Consider the following 23,049-nt stretch of genomic DNA (forward strand, 5'->3'; position numbering starts at 1 on the left):
CTGTCCCTCTGTTTGTACAGCATAGGGAGCAATTAAAAACAACAACCCTGAAACACCTTCGAAAACAATACCTATTTATTATTTGTGTATTATGGTATTATCCAAACACCCTAATCAGAACTGGGGTTGTACACACAGTTGTGCCAAAGAGTATTCTAGTTTTAGATGTATCCTTTTATGTATTACAGGATATGTTTTATAAAAATCCTTTTTGCCGGCAACCTCTTAAAAATTAAAGACATTTTCAAAAGTAGAAGCACCAGTTGGTGCTCAGCACTTACGAAAATCAGTAGTCTCAGGAGCCTAACTTTAAGCTCCTATTTTTGAAAATCTTGGCTTATGAGTGTATTTTGCTGCTGGTTATATAACTTGCCTGTGGGGGAGGCAAAGAGTTGGTTCTGGTTTTGCTGTGTAGCTAGGAAACATACTCCTAAGGCACCCTAGCATATCTGATTTAAAAGATTGTTGAATTCTATGCAACTGAAAAGTATGTCAGAGTAAACACCTGAGAGCAAACTGATTCAGTCACTCAGTGCTCCGCTTATATAAAAGAGATGATCTGTTTATATATACACAAACAATTAATACAGTGAAAACTTCGTTTATATGCCCTCTGAGAGGGAAAACAATGTTGCAGATTACTTTGGGATTTGGAAGAGTGACTGTTAGAAAAAAAAAATCCTTCCTTTTAGATTGCTACTTGCTTCGTTACTGCACGCTAGAGGGCACTTGAAGTAGAGCAAAAGATATTTCCATAGCCACTGAAAAAGGAACAAGTTACCTGTATCTTGCTTATACATTGGAAGCTAAAAGCAAAGGATTAGGATGCTTGAATCACATCCAAAGCATTAATCAACAAAAAATAGGTAAGTTGATTGCTTTGTTTGACACAACTTTCTTTTTATTTTGTCTTGATCTTAGTGTTTCACATAAAAACCATATCTGTTTTCCTAATAGTGAACCTGACAACAACTAATCAAAATTCCAAACAGTACCCTAGGAATAATAAGAAACTTCCTAATATATAATTGTATTTTTATACATTCTATAATATAATTGGTGAATATGAAAACCTTCTGGTGTGAAAATTAATAGTTATTTTTTTCTTCCATATTTTGAAATTGAAATCCTCCAGAGAGTGGAGCGGATTCAGAAATACGTATGTTTGTAAAAACTAAATGGAGGAATTTAGGGGAAAAGGAAAATAATTCACTAAGAACACAAAGGTGCCGGTCCTGCAATTGAATTCACCCTTGGCACCTGTGTGCCATACCAGAGACTAGAAATGGAACTCCACCTGGACATATGGACCTGATTGCAGCATCAGAGCCCAAGTAATTTGAAGTAACTTTAGTCAGAACCAGCATGCTTCTTGCTTTCTCATGCCTTCGGTAACAGGGAAATAGATCTTCTATTTGCTGAAACGTCTGTGACAGAAGACTAGCGTGCAAAAAGAGTACTTTTAAATATTTGGTCACTTCGAGAGTGTTTTTCTAAAGTCTGCCACTCTCAAGTTTTTGTGGTTGTGGTGCCTGAATCTTATCACTTCTGACACCTGGCCATGATGAAAATATCCTCCTGTAAAAACCGTTCACCTAGACAAGATTCTCTGAAAGAAAGATTATTTATAGCTGTAGCATCTTAAAAAAATCAAGAACTGCAGTCAATGCATAAAGACAAAGACCTACTATCAAAGGCCTCTTACACGGTTTGCCTTTTTCCCTTGTGTCAGCTTTAAGTATCATTTAATAATGCTTTTAAAAGTATCGGCTGTCTTTCAATAATTTTCCAAGCACTTAGTGATCACTGTTTCTCATAGTAAATTTCTCAGGAATGCAAACTATTTGCAAGTATATTTTTAAAGGTTGGAGGAAGGTGATAAGAAACTGTTTGCACCGTTAGTTATGTTTGCATTCACTCTGTGAACCACTAAAAGCGCACATCTCATTCAGAAACATTTCATACCTTTCTTCTTTTCTTTCCTCAGTCTTTTGACTTTTATAAATGCTCTCATCAAATACAAATTCTATTCTCTTGTTACCAAATGCGCATGTTGGTTTTGACTAAGTTACTTCAAATTCCTTTTGGCCTTGGTGCTGCAATCAGATCCTTATGTCCATGTGGAGTTCCATTTCTAGGTAAAAGTTGCCTGGTTTATACTGAAAAGCTAAGGAACAAACAACATCCTATGAAATGAATCTTTGAAGAAAATCAAAGGAGGGCTTGATGCTGCACATAATTTTGAATAAAAAGTAAGAACTATGTGTAAAATCTGAATATTGCCTGACAAAAGTAGACAGCTCTCTGAGACATTAGTGAAATGATGGTGAAATAAGTAATTAGTTGTTGCATAGATTTTATTTTAATACTTCTGAAACACCTTGCTTATTATTTAAGTGGCATTGCTTGTGGGAATTCATGTGCAGTATTTTGAATGAATAAACATGGGATCTGACCAAAAGCCCACTGAATTCAATGGGAGAAACTCACTTAGCCTCAGTGGACTCTGGATCAGGCCCATATAACATATCCACAACTAACTTCAGCCTCTGATTTTTCAAATACTGTGCTGAAGGAAGTAATCTTTCACTGAAAGATCTCAGGGGTTAAACTCTGAGTGTCAGGAATTTAATTCACATAGTGGGTTCCCCTCTCTTCCCCCTCACCCCAGTTTTAGGTTCTTGACTTTTGTATTATTATTTAAATGATATGATGTTCATCATTTTCATCACCAGCCAGTCCTTGTGCGGCTCAGTTGTTTGTTGAGTTACCCCCTGTGAGCTCACTTCAAGCTATTTCTATTGATTTTTTTTTTTTTTTTCAATAAGGCTTGAGCTCTCGGCTGTCTTCTCCACAGAAAACATTTTACGGCACTTCTTTTAATGTTGAAAAGCAGGCAAATATACGATAAATAATCAACAACCCCTTTTGAAAAGCTGAAAAGGATGAAAAGCTATTTGTATTCTATTATATTCCATACAGTTTTAGACGGAAACCAGACAGTTTCTGCCTCTGTGTGACCATGAGAAGTTCCATTAGGTTTACTATCCTCCTTATTCATGATAAGAACAAAATATTATGGAGGGGAAAAAATCTTTTCCTGACAAAGAAAAGTAAATAACCTCTATTTCCTGGGGCTCCTGATCAGGTAAAAGCTGGTTCTGTGTGAAATTTCCTGGCGCAGAGATCTAGTTTTCTTCAGACATTAACTGTGGTACAGTGTGTGCATCCAGAAGGCACCCACATTTTAAAAAGATTCTTTAATTATTCACCTACATTTCACATCTGATGTTCTTTATTCTTCCTTGATTGTAGTTATTAATTTTAAAAGCATATTCCCTCTTTAGTTGCCACTGCTTTCCTTTGGGTATGGAATATAACCACAACATTTAGAATTTAATTTTTAAAGGGGAAATAATCTATAGCTAGCATCCTCAGCAGCACTACTGGGTATTAACAAGAGTGTATTACCATAGGTGGAATTCTTGAAGTAAAAAAATCCCATCCCCCAACTGTCCCCTTTCTCTCTTCCCCCACAATAAAGTTGTTAGTTTAGAAATATGGGGCAAGATTCTCTGGTCTGCTAAGGCTTAACCTGCCATATGAGGATTTGCGCCCTTCAGGGGAATCCATACATGGCAGAGAGCTATCTTATTCATTCCATGTCATCTCTCTTCCCAGTTAGTGACCAAGAAAAAGGGGTCTGGCCTATACCTCCGTGATCCCCAGCTCCAAGAAAAGCTCCTAGGCATTATTTTGTGGATGTTCTATGGCCTGTGTTACACAGGTGTCAAACTAAGGGATCACAAAGGTCCCTTATGGCCTTGGAATCTATGAATTATTAGATTATTGTTGTTGTTGTTCTTTTAAACCACCACCACCCCACTCCCACATTGGAAGATGAAGAAATCTCCTGTTTTTCAGTATGAATAAAATGTATTAAACTTCAGGTATGTGAGGGCTTTCTAAATATAGGTGAAAATGTTTGGGAAGCTGTCATTAATACCCAGGAGTAAAGAAGTACAGGCAAAACATCCTCATTCCTCACCATGACATTATCTATATTCTTATATTATTGTTCAGTTGGTGGAAGAAAAGAGGAGGGGGAAGATACCTTTTTGTTTGAATGCAAATCTGAATAAAGTGAAGCCACATTGCTGATGTTATTTATTGCACTGCAAGCTGTCTCATCATTCCCTGCTCCAACAAACAAAAATAACATTGGCAAGTATTGTATGCAACTACTTTTCCAAGACAGTAGGAGTCAGTCCAGAGCGATAGCTAGGTAAGTAAAAATTTGGAATCTGTGGGGAAGCAACTGAAGGAAAAAATGGAATTCAGGTATCCGTCCTCCATCCCCTGGAAATTTCACATTTCAAAATGCCAGGTCCTGTTTCCTTTTGATGATTTTACGGATTTTCAAAATTAAAATTTTGGGCAAAAGGAGAAACATCTGTTATCTGGAATAACTTACCAGGGACAATTACATTCTCTTATAACAACAAATGCCACACATCAAAGTCACAGAACCCCCAATGCTGGTTTGCATTTTCCATCAGACCTAGACAAACATATAAAAACATTTAATAGTTGTCATTGGCAATAAACATAAGCCAGCCTATTGCCTCACCCTATGTAGGAATAGGGGGCTCCTTTGTTCATCTCCTATCTATAATCAAGTCTTCAAAGACCCTTTGTTCCTACACAGTCATGACAGCCCAGGCAAGTTTGAGGTTTCTTAGAATCATAGAAAGTTAGGGTTGGAAGGGACCTCAGGAGGTCATCTAGTCCAACCCCTTGCTTGAAGCAGGACCAATCCCCAATTTTTGCCCCAGATCCCTAAATGGCCCCCTCAAGGATTGAACTCACAACCCTGGGTTTAGCAGGCCAATGCTCAAACCACTGAGCTATCCCTCCCCCAGAGGTTCCCCTTAAAAGAATGAGTTTGAGGCCCCCAATGATGTCACCATAAAAATAAATCAATTAAATAAGTAACAAACATAACCCTCAAAAACAACAAACTAGCCTCAGCACTGCAAAAAGATTTTAACCACTCTTCCCAAATGAAATGTTTTCTTAGTAAAAGAGGTTATTCCCTTTGCTCCTACCCCAGATCCCTATCCCTCTTCTGTCACAGAGCACTAAAGGACGTGCAACAGAAATGTGCCAGACTATACTCCTTTATAAAACTAACCTTCAGAACCATGATAGAAAGAATTACACAAAAACTGTAACACACTCAACACAGCACAGACATAACTATATATTGACACACGTGTGAGTCTTAGATACATATGTGAGTGTGTATGTATCTTCCAGAGTGAAAACAACATTCAGGCACACATCTTCCAACGTGAAAACAAAAGAAAAAACACAAACTCAGTTAATAGATTTTTAGAGTCAGAAGAGATCATTATTATCACCTCATCTGTCCTGCATAACAGAATTCTTTAGATCCTTTGCACAGGAACTTCATTCTGGGCCCTTTCTATAAGTATTGAATGCTTCAAATAGGTGCTGAGCACCCTCGTCTCTTACTAAAGTGAAAAGGGAGCTGAGGATGCTCAGTACCTCTCAGAAGCATTCAGCTTGCTGTGGGATTGCACTGTATAAAACCAAAACAGGTAATCAGTGATGACAAACTGGAACTAGAAACTAGGAGACATAAGGTCCGTTGTAATCCCAAGAGGCCCAACCATGTTAAGAGAACTTCTTACAACACCATTGTCCCTTAGTGCTGCCACATCTTGTTGTACTGAAGGGACCTAGCCTCATTCCACCTCATGCTAAAGCTCTGAAATTGGGTCATCCAGCACAGCTATACTTGTAGAACACTGGATATGGGCCTACAATGATAGGGGAGAAACCTGACTCTCTCTCTCTCTCACACACACAGGCCTTATTTATTTTTATATATAAATGATTTAAAAAATAGCTCCCTTAGCACAACTCCCTGGCCTCTGTCCTTTCTTCCCCAAGCCTTCTACTGAACATTTTGATTGAATTTTCCTTCTGCAGTGTCTGTTTTCACAATACTGATTAAGAATATTCCTTCTTTCATTTTCACATGCTATGTGGTCTCTATCCTCCCAATTCCTCTCTCACGCCCCTCATTTCCCCCTTCCTTTTCTCTCCTTCATCGCTTCACCATCATCCCTTATTCGTCTCCCACCTATTCCTGCACCTCCCACCAGCTCCTCACCGTTCCTGTCCTGAGGCCTCCCTCATCTCATTCCACTCACATTTCTACCCCTCCCCAAACCTTCCTCTTCCTTTAGCTCCAGCCTCCTTGTGTCTCCCTTCCCCTGCTCTCCCCATCCTCTTCCCTTCAGTTTCTTTTATCACACCCATTACCTTGGTAACTCTGCGCCTTTCCAGACGGCCACTAAACTCTTTCTCCTCATTCTCCCCCAGCCCACCCCCACTTTGGGGAGTGTCTGTCTCCTGAGGACTTTCTGTTTCTCTCCTAGGGTCCTTAGAGTCTCTTCCCACTGGAGGCACCCCTCTCCTTTTGCTCCCAAGGTGTTTCTCCCTCCCTGCCCCGGGATGCCTGTCTCCCCACTCTTCTCCTCTTGTGACTTCTCCCTTATATTCCCCCCCCCCCCCCCATTCCCGTCCCTGAACCTTGGGGGTTGCAGCACCCAGTCCCTTCTCAGCACACCCTGCCCCTGGCTTTCAGCCCCCACATTCTCTCCCAGGACTCTTCATGAAAATCTTGTACCCTGCTACCGCCCAGCCCCCTCTGCCACCCTCCACCCCTTTGTGCCCAGGACCCCTAAGAACTAGCATCCTCTGCCACCAGCTGCCCTTCCTCCCACCCGCCTTGCTCCCGCAACTTCTCTGCTCCCCCTGGGCTGCCTCTGTCAGCTGGCTCCTGCTTCGCAGACCCCGCTGCTCCCCTTTCTCTTCTCTGCTCGGAGCCCCCCCTGCCCGACATCTCCATCAGTCCTCAGTCCCATCTTCGCCTCCCCAGCTCCCATTCCGCTTCTCCTCCTCCCGAGTGTTTGTGTGAAATACGCCAGCCTCAGGCTGGAAAGGCGCCTGGCAAGGAGCTCGGGAATGAATGGCTCTGAAATTTGTAGAAAAGTTGTGTGCTTACTAGATTGAAAAAAAAAAAATGCTTCCTTGAATTTCCAAGCGCTAGACCTGCCTCCGAGATCAGCCCAATAAGAGCTGTCAGGGGAGGCTCCCAGCTCACTTTTCCACATCACTTCACAGTTACATCTGGCAGGCAGGCACATTGGAGCGCTCAGCCCCTGAATTAGTGGATTTATTTGGAATATCCCTGCTTTCCTGGCGATGAGCTGCTGCCGCTGATTTCTGCAAAAGGGAGAAATTACTAACTGCACTTTACCATGCAGGCACGGAAACCTGAGAGTCTAAGTGACCAGCTTCTCCCCCAGCATCAGCAGCATCAAAAAGCATGAAAGAAATCCGGAGAATCCTGCCCATTCAGACGGACTGGTTAATATTTTCCTCTCCCTGAAGTAGACCCTTTAAATCCATTTGTGAAGTGGTCTTCGCAAGACGTTTCCTGGGTCATTGCAAGAGTGAGTATCTGTTTTATTGTTAGCTAGTTATTTATTTCTCACTGGTAGAAGGTTTTCTCTCTATGGATTTGTCTTTGACTTGGTGCACCTTGCATACACTGTCACCGACACTATCTGCTAGAAGGAAAACAGTGTCTGTTTCCTTATAAACAGATGCATTATTAGACTGAAGTGTAGTGGCTCATTAATTCGGATTCTTTGAAATTCCCTGATAATGGGATGCCAGTTTGGGGGTGGGTGGTTTTTTTTCTAAAAGGTTCAGAAGGAGTTTTGTATCACAGTGAGCTGTTCGCTGGGCTGGAGAACCCGTTTCTTCTCGGTGGGTTTATTTATTTATTTATTTATTTAGTACAATAAATCTCTGGACTGTTGTACTGTGGTGAATAGATGCAGGGCTGCATTCATGCACTGAAGTAGATTGCAGTTTTCGTGCTGAGAATAAAAATCAGTCACCAGCCAGATATGTAAATGGTGGAGGCTGGAAGAATCATAAGCGGGGGGGATTTCCCCCCTATTTATCACTGCCGACCCCAGGGTTCCTCAAACCCCTCAAATAAATCAATGGATGGAATTGGACTGATTTATCCTTCTCCCCCGTTCAGAAAGGAAAGTCTCCCGTCAGTTCTGCTCTATCTTTCTCTAAGCTGGGGTGGCAAGGACGCTTTAGCTGTAAGTAGCCAAGAGAGCCATCTCTTTCCCATAAGTTGTTTTCTTTTCCTGTGCTTGTTGACTAAATAGTGAATGCACCCGGCTGAAACTTAGGAGAGGGCGCAAACCCCTTAGCTCCAGTTGCTTGTTAGTTGCATCATGACGGAGGCTTCTAGAGAGGAATGCAGGACTGCCGACCCCTAACGCGGGCTGTTCCACTACGCGTTTGATCCTCTGGTTGAGAAAGGCAAGAGGAATGGCATGTTCTTACATTCTGCTTGGATATCACACCTGCTTGGTGGTAACATCCCGACCGGGAGACCCGAGCTGTCAGATAGCATCCCTGCTAGACTGTGTCAGATCTACAAGAACATTGTGATCAGCTGTGGAGCACAGAAGGCACCGGATCAGACTATAGCACTGCAAGGCTTCAGCACAGAAAACCCATATATACAATATAATCCAAATTTCTCGTTGGATAATATAGAAGAGATTAACTCAAGTCCTTATTTAGGCACTGGCTACCACCATAAAGATGCCACCACTTAACATAAGCAGGGATTCCTTTGTGGTTGATGGCCATTCAGTCATGTCTAGATCCTTTCTCAATTTAAACAGTTTACATTAAGTACCAGACTAAACGGAATCGAATCTATCCAAACTGGCACATAATAGCATTATAAAACAGGGCTCTGGTTACCAACAGGTATCAAATGCTCCTGCTACCCCCAACGCCCCTCCCCAAATCTTCTATACTTTCCCTTCCTCTGAATATAACAATGCAAACTTTCATAAAAGCTGACACGTTTAAACAGCCAACTTGATGAGCTCATCAATGACTAGCCATTTGTCTTCATGGTCATCATTGCCAGATGTTTCCTTGGGCTGCTGAATGTAAGAAATCAAATAACATTTAACTGTCTATTGTTTTCAAATCTCCAACATTGGTGTTTAATAGAAAGTCGGCTAACAGCTGCTCACTTCAGTTTCAATTAAAGAATATAGCTGATAACTAACAAAGCTATAGATAAAGAATCCTCTTAACTTTACTCATCCTCTTTTGTAAATTCCTGAGGAGTTTCTTTGCAATAAGGACCAAGAGATATATATGATACTTCCATATGACTGCAATCTGAAGATATTCCTCTACAGTCTATTGTTAGGAACAAGATGATATAACACAATTGGTTTCCAGGACATGTAGGTTTACTGAAAATATTAAACAAGCAAATAAATAAAAACAAGCAAATGATCCTAATGTACTTTTTCAGCTGTCTTAATCAAAGAGAAATGATCAAAATGGCTAAATGCATTGATGGTATTTTGCACACATGTTAAAGCATTACTCATCAAGTCCACAAATATAAAATCTGATAACATTAAAACCAAAAGATCTCTACAGTGTAACCTCCTGGCCTAATTGTGTGACCATTTCAACCTTAAAGCTATATGCGGGGAACTGATTCTTATATAATATTCTAGTCTAAGATTTTCCATCCATTCAACCTTGCAGTTGTGCCTCATTGAATGCAGAAACCCATAATCTTCCCCTCTAAATACTGCTGTTTGCTTTTTAAAATTGCTATTTATTGAAGCACTTTTCAATCTTTCTGAAATACTTATTTTATAATATCATAGGCTTTAAAGGATTTCAGTTTCTATTGCTGTTTGTAAGTTGAGGGCCTCTTGCAGCAGAGGCTATGCTACCTGGAAACTGTATTTTGTGGACATAGATACATTATGATATACAGGGAATAATGTATTGTTAATTGAAATGTGTTAGTCACAAAAAGCAACTTGCGAGGTTTCTTATCTTATAAAAAGTCATTAAATAAAATAATATGTTTGGCTGCTTAACAAATGTTGATCTGTTTATATGACATTAAAGCATCTTTCATTAAAAAAAAAAAAAAAAAAAAAAACTTTATTGTACTATGGGAGGGAATCCTCCACAGATTGCTTCAGTCGTACCAGCCCATGCTCACTGACCCTTCCAAAAAGCTTATAAGAGGGTGTCCACGGTCACAGACCAGATATAAATTTGCTTATTACTTTTAGAGATGCTTTCTAGAGAAGTTCTGTCTCTTTTTCACGGCACATTTGTCAATTCCCTAGTAAAGATGTTGATTCCTGAAGGTCTCAGTGCCCTGTGTACTTTGCCTGGGACATTTTAGTCAGAGGTTGGAATTAAGGGCGTGGGGGCTCACCCGTATGACCCCTGATATATACAAATAAGTAAAGACCTTGTACTATTACCTCAGCTAGCAGTAAAATTGTTTTAATTCCCATCATGAACACGGGGGGTTGGGGGGGGAGGAGGAAGGGAGATGATATATGTATTTTTATGAACAAGAATAGCTCTTTGACAAGAGACAGAGTCAACACAAAGTGCATATTGAAAGCACATGGTGCTGCAAATCTTTACCAGTTATGACAAGATAGAGTATCTATAAACAATACTTATAAGAAAGCAACTGCTAATGCTACATAGTCTAAATGTTAATGTCTACTCACAGCATTTTGTATAACCAACCATATATTATTATGTATACAAACCACATGCATATTGTATTGCATTTTCCATTTTAAAGCTGCCTCCTTGTAACACTATATCAAGGCTGACCTTTTGGACAAACTTTTAATAATAACAGTTGTGTGCACCTTGATTATATCTGCATTTCAGAAAACCATATAAGACTCTGTGAGCTGTGAGATTAAAAATAACACAAATCAAATTTTACTGGTGGGAGGAGAACTCTAAGACTTTCACATTGAAATGTTTTAAGCATCATTGCTACCATAAGTCTGCATCAATAGAATTCAATTAGATGTTGTAAACTCAACATTTTTCTTAGCCTTGTTGCCATAGAAAAAGTGGTACACTTCATAGCTTTCTAAACATAAATATCTGAGAAAATTTACCCTTTTAGAAATTGAACATAAGTGCCAATACAGTTTACATTTTCAACTATTTCCCCCAGTTCATGAATACTTTCATTAAATTTCTTAGTTTGACAAATCAAGTAAACAGCATCAGCACAGTGGCATTTCAACTACAGATGCAATTTTAACTTTTCAGGATTTCTTTCTGAAAATGCAGTGGAAGCAGATGACATCTGAAAGCGGAAAGAAGAGCTGACATGGAAAGGTGCCCTCAGAACGAGTTTACTAGCAGCTGACTCCAAGCAGAAGACCAATTCCTGCTTGCTTTACTCATGAGTAGTCCATTACTATCAATCACCATTTGATGGCAATGGTACTACTTGAGGAACTGGTCCAACAAGGTGCTAAGCACTAGTTATTATCACTGTAGTCAAAGGGAGTTAGGATGTTCAAAATCTTGGTGGGTTGGGCTCAGAACTAATAAAACGAGCAGGATTTGGCTCAATTTTGCAAAACCTATGTATTGCTTTTCCCGAGGAGCCTCCACTGCATGTATGGGGGTCTAAAGCCAACTTTGTCCCCCAAAAATGTTAAACATGCACGGGGAAAAATGCCACTCAGTATGTTTTGTTCAGGCTTCTACTCCTAGTAGAAGCAGCTGTGTATTTTGTTAAAAATAGTATGTCAGAAATTTTTAGTTCACCAGCTTGCTTGTAGTTTTCAAACTTAGTGGTGTGTATTAAATCCAAACAGGTTAATTCTAAGAAATTCTACACAGCCTACTTTAAGGAACTCATCTTACAGTTTAAATCCACTTTTAATCACTTTCTCTTTCCTATTACTAATGTTTAATCATATAAACATATATAAACTAAATGCCAATGTGGAAAGAAAATTGTGTACTTCTAGTAGAAGAATGTAATTCATTAATTTTTCAGGCAAATACACATTACTGACAATGAACATCAATATTAAGGATTGAATATATCTGCTCATTATTTCCTTTCAATTAACCAAATGATCACTGGACCTTAATTTCTACCCTGACTGAACTTGAAATGAGTAGTATAAAGCCAGTGATCCCGTGGTCCTTAATCTCAGGGAGTGTGCTTCAAATATATCCAATAGGAAGAAATTTAGTTCAGCATGGCAAATGCAAATGTCAAAAATAAATATAAGGCCTGATTCTACTCCCATTAAAGTCAATGAGAAAACTTCCACTGACTTCAGTGGTGCAGGAGCAAGATCTTAAATCCTAATATCATATGTTGCTGTTAGAGGATAATAACCAAACCTTAGCATAACTACCATAACTACTGTATACTGTCAACAAAGCTCGGCAATGTTACTTTTCCTTTTCTGTATAGATTTTCATTCTTCAGCATTTATTTCAAGGGGAACTTCATACCTATGCAGTCTTGAAACCATAAAGACCAAGGGTCATTTTAGTCACATTTCGGGTTGATACAAAAGAAGGTTATTTATGCTACTTTGCTTAATTGTGCATGATAGATGACATTCTCGAAAGAAAATCAAGGAAAGAACAATAATGGTTTCTGTCGTATGTCAATGGATTACTGAAAAAGAATGAGAAAACATATTTATGGCCTCCATTAATATTTAAACAATTTTCAATAAGAACAGGATAAGCACATCTCAGTTGCTGAAAAGTCTGATGATAAATGATGCCCTAGACAGAGGATGGTTAACACCTAATTCTCAGTTACAGGCCAATCTGTTTGCTTTTTAAGAGCTCTCAACATGGTATGCACAACTTGCATTTTTTCCTCTCACTTTTAAAAGTGTTATAGGTATTTCAAATTATGTAATACACCCTTATAAAAATTAGCATTGGTCTGAGAGGTGAGATTGGCACCAGCTAGCACTATTAAATCTATACGTAGTCTAGTATTCTATTTTGGTGGAAGGAAAAATGCTTTAACCACCAGAATGCAGAAAATAAAAAATTGAGTTCAGTCATATTCTTCCCTTTATTATACAAACAAACTGAGGCAGATGTGACCATATTGCGTTTCAGTGTTATAATTGCCTAGACCACTTTGGTGGTTCAAATGGAATATGACAATTTTCCTTCTCTCTGTTTTGAGCTGGCACCATCAGCTTCTCAGAAAGGCAATGTGGAGGTGAACTGACGCTCTGACACAGATCAGAGGGAAATCTGACCCTCATGCTCTGGCAAATAAACTTTTTTTTTTAAAACTAGGTGTGACAGTCTAAAAGGCATAAACATGGCACATGCTCTACAATATCTGTTTATTTTAACACATAGTTTCTTTCGTATTTATATTACACGAAGGAGCAAGAATGATATAAATAGTCATTTCCTTGGAAATGAAATACGATCAAGCAAGCACTATTGGAAGAGAGATCCTATTATTTATCATTATTCTTTATTACTTATTCAGTGGCAAAAAGCACACTGAGCCGAACACAAGACTTTGCGTACAATCAAATGTCAGATACAATGCAATCATTGAGAGCAGCAAAGAGCATGTGGGATGAGGATGTTCCAAGGTTACTGGCATAGTCAGTTATTGTGTCTTGATGGTTCTGTTAAAGCTTTTTATTTATCTGGGTTTTTCAACAGCAAATTATCATGCTGAATATTGTAGGACGGCTCATGTGAGCAAGGATTACCCACATGAATGAGGAGTGGAGTATCCGGCCCTTGTGTTTCTACTGTAGAAAACTTCAGGGTTTACTGAGTTGCCAGGAGAGCATCAGCAGAGTGAAAATAATTCTGCTTCCCACAGTGGGAAGGGTCTGTATCATGTTACTGCCATTACTGGGGAACCCTGTTAGAACTGTGAAAAAAATGGATGAGGAAGCATGAGTGGAAGTGTTGCCAGTGTAACCAATACCTGCAACTAAAAAGGATTGAGTTTAAAGAACAGATAGAACAGTGTGAAGCCAAAGAAAACAGGAATGATATTCTAGCTACTGTGGAAAGTAAGCAGGAGGGGGAGAAAGGGCTAAGAGAAAAATAATTGAACAATAGTGAGGAAGAAGGAGCTTCCAGATGTTGACAAAGGAGGTGCTGCAAGGTACAAAAGTGTCTCTATCATCTATTTGTAGGGTGACCAGATATCCCGATTTTTGAGTCTTTTTCTTATATAGGCTTCTATTACCCCACAACCCCTGTCCTGATTTTTCACATTTGCTGTCTGGTCACCCTATCTATGTTGGCTATTTAAAAAAACAAGGGGCAGTTGCAGATTTTGTACCCGTGTAGACAGCATGTTCAGTTTCTGATCATGGCCCAAGGGAACATCGAGAAAATGGGAAGAAACTGTCATTGTTGATGAGTATGTTCCAAATAAGGGAAGCTAATACAAGGACATTAGTTATTGTAAAAGGCTTCTGATTAACGGTCCTGATGTGTTTTCCTAACTTGAGTGAAAGTTGTCATCTAAAGCTCTACCTGTCTTGCAGGAAGGGAGGATCTTTAATTTATTTATTGCAGGGACTTGAGGTTGTTCAATGGAATTTTCTCTGCAGGGCAAGAACTCCCATGTGAGACTGATGGAATTTTGAGACTTCAGGAGTATATACAATACCAAGAACACCATGCTCAAGTCAACCAATGCTAACCAAAGCTTTAAATGACTTGGTATTTCTTGGTATTTCTCGCCAGTTCTGTGCTACCTATGTTTAATGCACATTTGCCTGTATTGAATCAGGGTGTCAGGGTGGAGTACATGAATGGCACATAATAGGCTGGTCTGCTGTGACCTGCAGCAAGTTGGTCTAATTTCAGTTGTTGGGCTTGGTGTGCAGCTGCTAGGTGGTGGTGGTATCCTGTGGATATAGAGAAGGCCAGACTAAATGATCTGATGGTCCCTTCTGGCCTTTAGCTCTATGTTTCTTTACCACCTAAAACATCTTTACTGGACCTCTGATGCTGTTATGTCCCATCTCTCTCTCCATGTTATTGCTATTTTATATCACAGCCAGTCTTCCCAGTGTACGATGAAAGGATAACTTCCTATTCATTCTGACAGACTGTTTGAGTGTATGCTGAGGTATCTGCAAAAAGCCTACGTTAGACAAATATATATCTCAAGCTTTTAATTGTCTGGCATCTCTAGTGTAATTTATTTAAATAAATCAATAGTGCTAGATTTTTCACGTAACTGAAACAATTGTCTAAAAATTGACAAAATCCTCCTTAATGAATCGGTGAGGTCAGAGGACTTATCTATAGCTTGTAATCACAATGATCAACAAGGCAGCAATGAACGCAGAATGAAATTAGAAGTGGATTGCCCTGAAGATGCAGCAGTTCGCAAGAGGATCCTCAACATTTCCTGATGTGAAGAAACTCTAGAGAGGCTGTAAAATCTCCTTGACTGGGATCATGGTGTAAATCAATGCACTAGCACTATAATAAAGTGGATTACTTGGCCAGAAAGCCATTCTGTGGTTTGACAAATCTAAAAATAAATTGATTTTTCAAGCTTTTATGACCTTACTCCATTTTCTTTTTTAGTAAGCAGTTTGTGTTAACAATTTTTTCTAACTTTATTAATCTTTATAACAGTTCTATTGCATTCCATCATCTCTCTAGTACCTTTTAAAAGTTACAATATAATTGCAAAATAGCCACAATGAAATTAGTACTGGTTGTTACCAATATGTCAGCTTCCAGATAACCATAACCCACAGGTATGTTATACATAAGATGAGAATTAAAGTAATTATACAGTGAACTCCATATTGTTGCCTATTGCCATACTTATTCTATTGCCCCCATAAGTCAATGGGACTATTTGTGTCAATTGACTAGGATTTGGCCCTTAAAGTAACTGTAATGTACATGATATCAACTGATGATGGTGCTACATCTGGAAATGATATTACACTGTTAGGCATTTATAATGCTGCAACATAATTCCAACAAGTGATGCTCCCCCCACCTAACTTGTAAACTCAGTATGGTTGTAAGCTTTTTGTTCTGTGTTTGTACAGCGTTGGTCCATGCCGGGAACTCCTCAGTTCTACCAGATTCCAAACAATAATCATGGTTTGGTGCTGCCTGTCCAAAAGCATATCAACACATACAGCAGGTAGATCCTGTTACAGAAAACAAAGTATTCAGCTTTACCTGTGATTTGATTCTCTATAGGTTTTGCTCTGAGAAACCAACCATTTTACAAATATTTTCACTTTGATTATTTGAAACTGTTATCGAGAACACTCTGTTATCTGAAAAAAGGTCACATTTCCCTAGCTCTATTTGTTATATTGAAAAATCCCTTTATTTTACACACAATCTGGACTCCTAGACTGTTTAAAAAAAAAATCATTCCCACCTTCATCTCACAGAGCCATTCAGAGAACCAAGCCTGTATTATACATACTCTCAGGCAAAAAGCTTTATTGAATTAGAATTACGGTTGTAAGTAAATACCTATCAGACATGGAACCTAAAAAGAACATTGTGGCTTTTGAAAAAACTGCAAACATTAATGGTACACTTTCACAAACAAACCGAAATAATGGAAATAACAGTTTAAGAGCCAGATTCTATTCCTGCTGTAGGTGTTTTCTGCTGTTCTTATGGCACAAAATAGCTGGAGAGCCTGCAGATCTGGCCTCATGAAGGGATCCTCAGATGGCAGAGAGCAACCACCCAAGCTCCACACCACTTCCTTAGGCCCTGGTATACACAAGAGTATCAAGGAAAAGGGAAACATGGCTGCAGTGTCTCTATTTTACAGCGATCCCTGACCACAAAATAGCTTCCTGTGCTGTGTGCAGCCAAGAATAAATTAGAACAACTTAACTTAGGGACTGGGGCAGTCTCTAGCTGGTGCCAGAACTGGAGAAATAGTCTTTTCCCCTTCATGACCAGAAGGGACCGCCTGTCTGTCAAATGGACCAATAGCAGCCATGGGTACAGGAAAAGTGCCATAGTACCTCTCCATAATACCACATCCTGCACATGGATTGCAGCACCTAGAGTGGCAAGAAGAACCCATTTCCACAACTGGCTAGGACTCTGGAGACAGTCCTTTCTCTGTGTGTTGGTTGCAGGCCTCTCCCTTAAAACAGGCCTAGGCCCCTCAGCTCCAGGTGGATTGACTTAGTACTGGCAAAGTCAGAGTAATGAGTTCAAATGAGGCTTGCAGTGAAGAGTTCCAGAAGACCAGCTTTCATTATGGAGATACTAGTGAGTCTCCTTCATTGTGAGCTGTGCATATTCACATACATAGCAGTGCTAAAAGCAAAAACCTGTGCAGTTATGAGGGAGATTTGTTCTGTAATGCCTAAAACATGCTGCAGCTTTCCTTTCCCACTGGTGCTGGAGAACTTATTGCACATTTCTGACCACAGCCCTCAAATTAACTGTGCTTTTTGCCAGGTTGTTTTACTGAGTTAGGTTTAATGAAACGTGGTATGTCAGTGTTGTTGCTGCTGCTGTTTTTGTCTGTTTGAAGTGTTGCTGAAGCCTCTCCCATGGAGCTACACTGAGACTGGATCCAATCATGGCTAAAGAATCTTGATGCATTAGCAATAGCTAGATGGGATTTAATCCATCTGTATTGTGTGAAAAGTAATGGATCCTGTATTTGTTTTAATATACATCTAAGCAAATTTAGGTTTTGCAGCTTGGCAGCTCAGGTAACTAAAGTCTTATGTCCCTTCCCTATATAACAAAAAGATACAGCATATGCAGTGGCAGTACAAGTGTACACTATCCCACCAATTTGCATCAGCTCTGCTCAGGAGGGAGCACCCTTTGGAGTGAAAGGGGACAGCAGTTCAGTCTTAATTAGATAAATTAGTTGATGTTTTTTTAAAAGCCCCTTGAATATGAAAAGTGCTGTGTTTTATTATTATTCAAGCATGGGAATGGCAAAAAAGTGCCAATTAGAGAGGTGTGTCCAAATCAGCAGCAATCTCCGGGTGGGTTCATCTGAAAGGTTTCTCTGGTACAGGTGTAACTCACAGGTCAGTGTGTGTGTTATGTGCCCCCCTCTCCCTTCTGTGTTGAATTCACACTGGATCTGAGTGTTACAGCCTCACCTACAGAGTTTAACTCAAGCTGGAAAGACTTATGCTTCTAACTCTGGAGGTCCCTGATTTGATCCCTAGTGTCAGCCAAGATGGTGACCTTTACACTTCATGGTGGTTCATGCTATCCTGAGGTTTGTTTTTCTTTTGATTCACAAGAACAGCAAAATATCAAAAACCTTTCCCCAAAAACAATTTGTGTATTGTTTTCATCTAAGCTTGAATGTTCCTTCTCCCTCTAATTACTCCTACCTACCTTAACATATTCTGGGTTCCTCTCCCTTTTAAGATCTACAGGGCAATAGCTACAAACCCTCTAGTTCCCCATGCTTTCATTGTCTTCAGAGTGAAGCTGGCTGTTCCCACCCCTCCCCAACCTCTTAGGAGAGAGCTGTCCTTCCACTCTGCTCCTCACCACTCCCTGGAGGGGATTAGGGGATGTGGAAAGTCAGGTTACGTCTCTTCCTTCCACATTTCATAGAAAATCTCTTCAGAGAATTAGGTTGCATTACCTTCCTGCACTCTCTCTCTCTCACTCAGTCTTCAGCACTGAGACCCATAACTCACTGGGCACTTACCTCATTTCTTTTTGCATTATCAAAAGTATCATACTTCGAGGTCCAGAGGTACTCGGACTAAGTTTTAGTTCATAACAGCTCTTCTTGCCTTCTTAAAAATATGAGTCTCTCATGGCTTCAGAATTTCTTGCAAGAGGTTTCCACAGCTGTGTTGTCAGTTACTGAAATAAAAACAAAACAAAGAAACCTGGGAACTTGTTGCCAAGTGATGTTCTGAGGGCCAAAACTATAATGGAGCTCCCAAAAGAACTAGATAAGTTAATGGAGGATAGGTCATCAATGGCTATTAGCGAAGATGATCAGGGATGCAACCCTGTGCTCTGGGTGTCCCTATTCTCTGATTGCCAGAATCTGGCAGTGGGTGATAGGGAATGGGTACTCAATGATTGCCTGTACTGTTCACTCCCTCTGAAGTACCTGGGACCATCTACTGTTAGAAGGCAAGATATGGGCTAGATGGACCATTCTTATGTTAAACAAAAGAAACCCCACAGTTTGTGTCTTTTTACTGGTCTTCTGTTTGTTTTGTTAGCCTTTAAAATTCATGTTCATGTTTTCAAGTTTTTCCTTCACAAACATGAATACTAGAACCATACAATATATATACAAAAATAAAAGCTGTGAGTCTCGCATAATCATATGACTCAAGAAGTTTAGGCTTCAAGAAAAACACCAAATATCATCAGACACTAGAGCTGGGTGACATTATTTTGGCCAAAACTTTTTCTCACAGAAAAATGCAGATTCAAGTTGAGTGAAACATTTCGTAAATTCATGTTGATATCGCTGAATTGTTTTGGTTGAAACCAAAAATTAAGTATTTTTTTTTAAAAGCTCAACATTTGAATTAAATGTTTAGTTTCTGGTCGAATGAAATACTTTGTGTGACCAAAATGTGTGCTTTTGTTTTGACTCATCTAAAATTTCAAAAAAAAAATGGTTTGGGTCTATATGAAACAAATTTTTAAAAAATTCAGAACTGCTAGCTAACCAAAACAATCAGTGATTTGTACAGCTCTGAGCAACACACACACAAATCATGAGTTGGCAGCCCTGCACCTATCCTCCTAGAGTGTAATTTTCCATAAGATTACATTAGGTTCTGAACCAGTCAATGATTATATATCAGGAAGCCTTTTACAAAACTCCAGCCATGCTATTATCCTCTTTGGGTTATGTCCCAGAGATCTTTTTATGTAACCTACAGTTGCATTTAAGGTTTTCAGAGCATTGTGGCTATACTATAGCAGACTTTAAGTTGTTAAACTAGCTTCTTCGTCTCAGTACATCTCTTAGGGAAAACAAACACTTCAAGATTTTATTTTAAAGGTGTTTTTTTTTTTAATTGGCCACTGCTGAGCCTTTTATTTATTACCTTCTCCTGTCCGCTCCTCCCCTCTTCCTTTCCCCTCAGTATGTTATATGAGATCTCCATATCAGGTTTTATTTGTCTGAATGTTAAGGTCTTATTTTTTTGCCAAATTATGTTTTTTATTGTTTTTTAATGGTTTTATGATGTTGTATAAACAGAGGTAGGGGAACATGAACTTGTAAATAGAGTTGATCATAAATTTGATTTTTTTTTCATTGAAAAATTCTGGTGAATCAAAAGTGAAATGTTTTGCAGAAATATGTTGATTTTTATAAAATTTTGGAAAACAACACCACTACCCCAGAAACAGAGCATTCCAATGAGGTTGAAACATTCCATTTTAACCTTTTTGGAATATTTTGATTTTCCATTTTTATTCTTTCTTTTTTTTTGCTAAAATATAATTTAAAAAAATAAAAAGTGGAATGACATTGATGTTGTTATCGGAACAAAATATTTTTGGTTGGCCAAAACCATTTAGTGTGTGTGTGGGGGGGAGGGGCATTTTGTGAGAAAATTTCAAAATATTTTGAATATTGTGCTGTTTTGGAAAGGAAAACAAATTAGAAATAGCAGAAAGTCCTGCAAAATGGGAAATCTGGTTCCTGCCTGCCTCTGCCTACTTAAATGAAATTCATATTTTCTTTCTTAATGTTACAATATTTACTAAAACTGAACTTTTATTTGTGGCCATACATGAATTTAAAAAAAAAAAAAATTCTTGCCCTTGCTGTTATGAATGCTTGGGGGGGGAGAGGGGGGAGGGGGAAGGATTCAATCCTTTGAGGTACTGAGTATGCTCCATTGACTTCAAAGAGAGCAGGGGACACGTAGAATAAAAAAGGAAAAATGAGTTACCCACCGCAGTATTATTGCTCAGCTTCAGAGTTATTTGTGGTTAGCTTTTACTGAAAGGTTTATACAGGGTCAAATTCTAATATGCTGGCTCACACTGAGTAGTTCTGACTTGAAATCAAATGCAGGAAGCTGCTGCACAACATTGACAGAAGAACCTATCCCTTAATTGTTCTTTCCCCCCCCCCCCTTTAAAATGGGCATTAAAATTCGTTTCCTAGACACTTATATAATCTACTACAAATATAAAACTAGACTTTGGCCTTTTTCTGACATGAAAATAACTTAAGATTTTATAAAATATATTCCCAAGCACTTTATAGCTAACTTTGTATTACTCTTATCTTTGCAGGAATCTTGGATGACAGGAAAACCCAGGGGATCATGTTTTTATAAGCTAAGCAATTTTTGTTTATGTTTACTGTGCTGCAAACATATGGAGGAGCTGTAAGTAAATGTACTTTACTGCATGATGAACTGGATGGCTATCGTCTGGAGGAAAGCAAAATAATCGTTTCATTTCTGTGGTGATTTGCTAAGCTCGTGGTACAATGCCAGAAAGACTAACGGAGATGCTTATGGATGTATGGACTCCATTAATAATATTATGGATTACTGTCCTTCCTTCCATTTATATGGCTCCACTGAATCAATCTCAAATATTACCAAGTGGATCCAGTATAGGACTAAGTCGGCTCAGTGGAGAACAGAAGGTTTTGAACCGTTCGAAGAGGGGCTGGGTTTGGAACCAAATGTTTGTATTAGAAGAATTTTCTGGACCTGAACCAATATTAGTTGGCCGGGTAAGTAAAGATTTTTTTTTTGCTTTCACTATGAAAATGTACAGTACATGTAGGTCCTCATTGGCCGGGACTCTCCTATCAAGCTCAAGTTTAAAGCTCTTGGTCATTCTGAGTCTTCCCTGATACCTGTAAATTTATGCTTTATAGATATTTACTCCTCTTAGATGATCATCTCATTTATGTTAGTTGCATAACTCTGACAGGAGAAAGTAGAATGATCTTTTTAGTGGACTGGAGATTTCAGGGTACAGACAACCTGTTCTAACTTGTATTTTTAAGATAGAAAGCATCTTTTATTTTTGGTGATAAAGGAGAACAGATGCAATTTTTTAAAAAATGTCATTAGCCAGCATGCTTAGCTTTTCTCATCTTAAGACTTTTCTAAAACCTGCTATTTGTTAAGTGCTTATATTTACATTCAGTATTCAAAAGTTTTGATACTTTATGGTCACTTTTCACCTGCTGTCCTGCTACACAAAGCTTTGAAATGCTCTGAAATTTCTCAGAGATGCACATTTGAGCAAGTCTAAACACAAGGATGAAAGTGTACCTTATACAACAGAAGACACCAGGCTAAGATATATTTGTAGAATGACCCTGATGTACATGCCATACAAAGTAACATCATAGGCATAGTAACAGGAAGATGGACAGCATGAGTAAAATATCACATGCTTGCCTTGACATACACTCTATCTGGTCTATTACCAGCCCCGTGTTTATTTTTACAGCTCTGTTCATTTCTTTCAATCAATAATTCTGAATTACACTTGCCTTGGAAAGAGATCATGCCATCTGCATTCATCATAAAGCTTGACTAGCAAATAAATGTGTTCTCCTTGTTGGATGTTTGATTTATATCAGAATAGTCAAATACTGTAACATACCATTAACTTTCTGTTTCCTCTGAATAATCAGACATATTATTACCACATTACCTTGGCTCCTAAACTATATAAAATGTAAGCAGACAATGCGTTAAAAAATACATAATTTCATGTTAAAGCATTCTGTACATATTACAGTGTACTTCAGGGAATTTCAATAGCTATGCATGTTACTGAAGAAGACAAAGTATAGAATTGATAACTGTTGCTGGACCAATATGCTAATAGCAATTGTCACCCATTGCTATCTTAAATTGATTCTGTGAAATGATCAGTTTGGGTTCCAAATCTTGGGCCAGATGGTGCAAACAGGCATAGCTCCATTGACTTCAATTTAAACTAATGTTGATTTACACCAATGGGAGATTTATCTTAATAATCTTTGTTGCAGTCAATAAACTATCCCAATATCAATGGGGACTCAGCAGGCTTATT

At 38.9% G+C, this 23,049-nt stretch overlaps 1 protein-coding gene across 2 annotated transcripts in view; it reads left to right on the forward strand.

The window, feature by feature from the left end:
* Positions 1-6,977: 6,977 nt before the first annotated feature.
* The window catches only part of CDH8 (cadherin 8), a 190,902-nt gene continuing 174,830 nt past the window's right edge, over positions 6,978-23,049 (forward strand). For both annotated transcript variants that reach the window (XM_007059249.4, XM_043526361.1), the window contains exons 1-2: positions 6,978-7,550; positions 21,277-21,727. In XM_007059249.4, the coding sequence (XP_007059311.1) occupies positions 21,476-21,727 (252 nt within the window). In that variant the 5' untranslated portion in view covers positions 6,978-7,550; positions 21,277-21,475. The remainder of the gene's footprint in view (positions 7,551-21,276; positions 21,728-23,049) is intronic.

Source organism: Chelonia mydas, chromosome 12, assembly GCF_015237465.2.
Source record: "Chelonia mydas isolate rCheMyd1 chromosome 12, rCheMyd1.pri.v2, whole genome shotgun sequence".
In the NCBI taxonomy this organism is placed as follows: Eukaryota; Metazoa; Chordata; order Testudines; family Cheloniidae; genus Chelonia; species Chelonia mydas.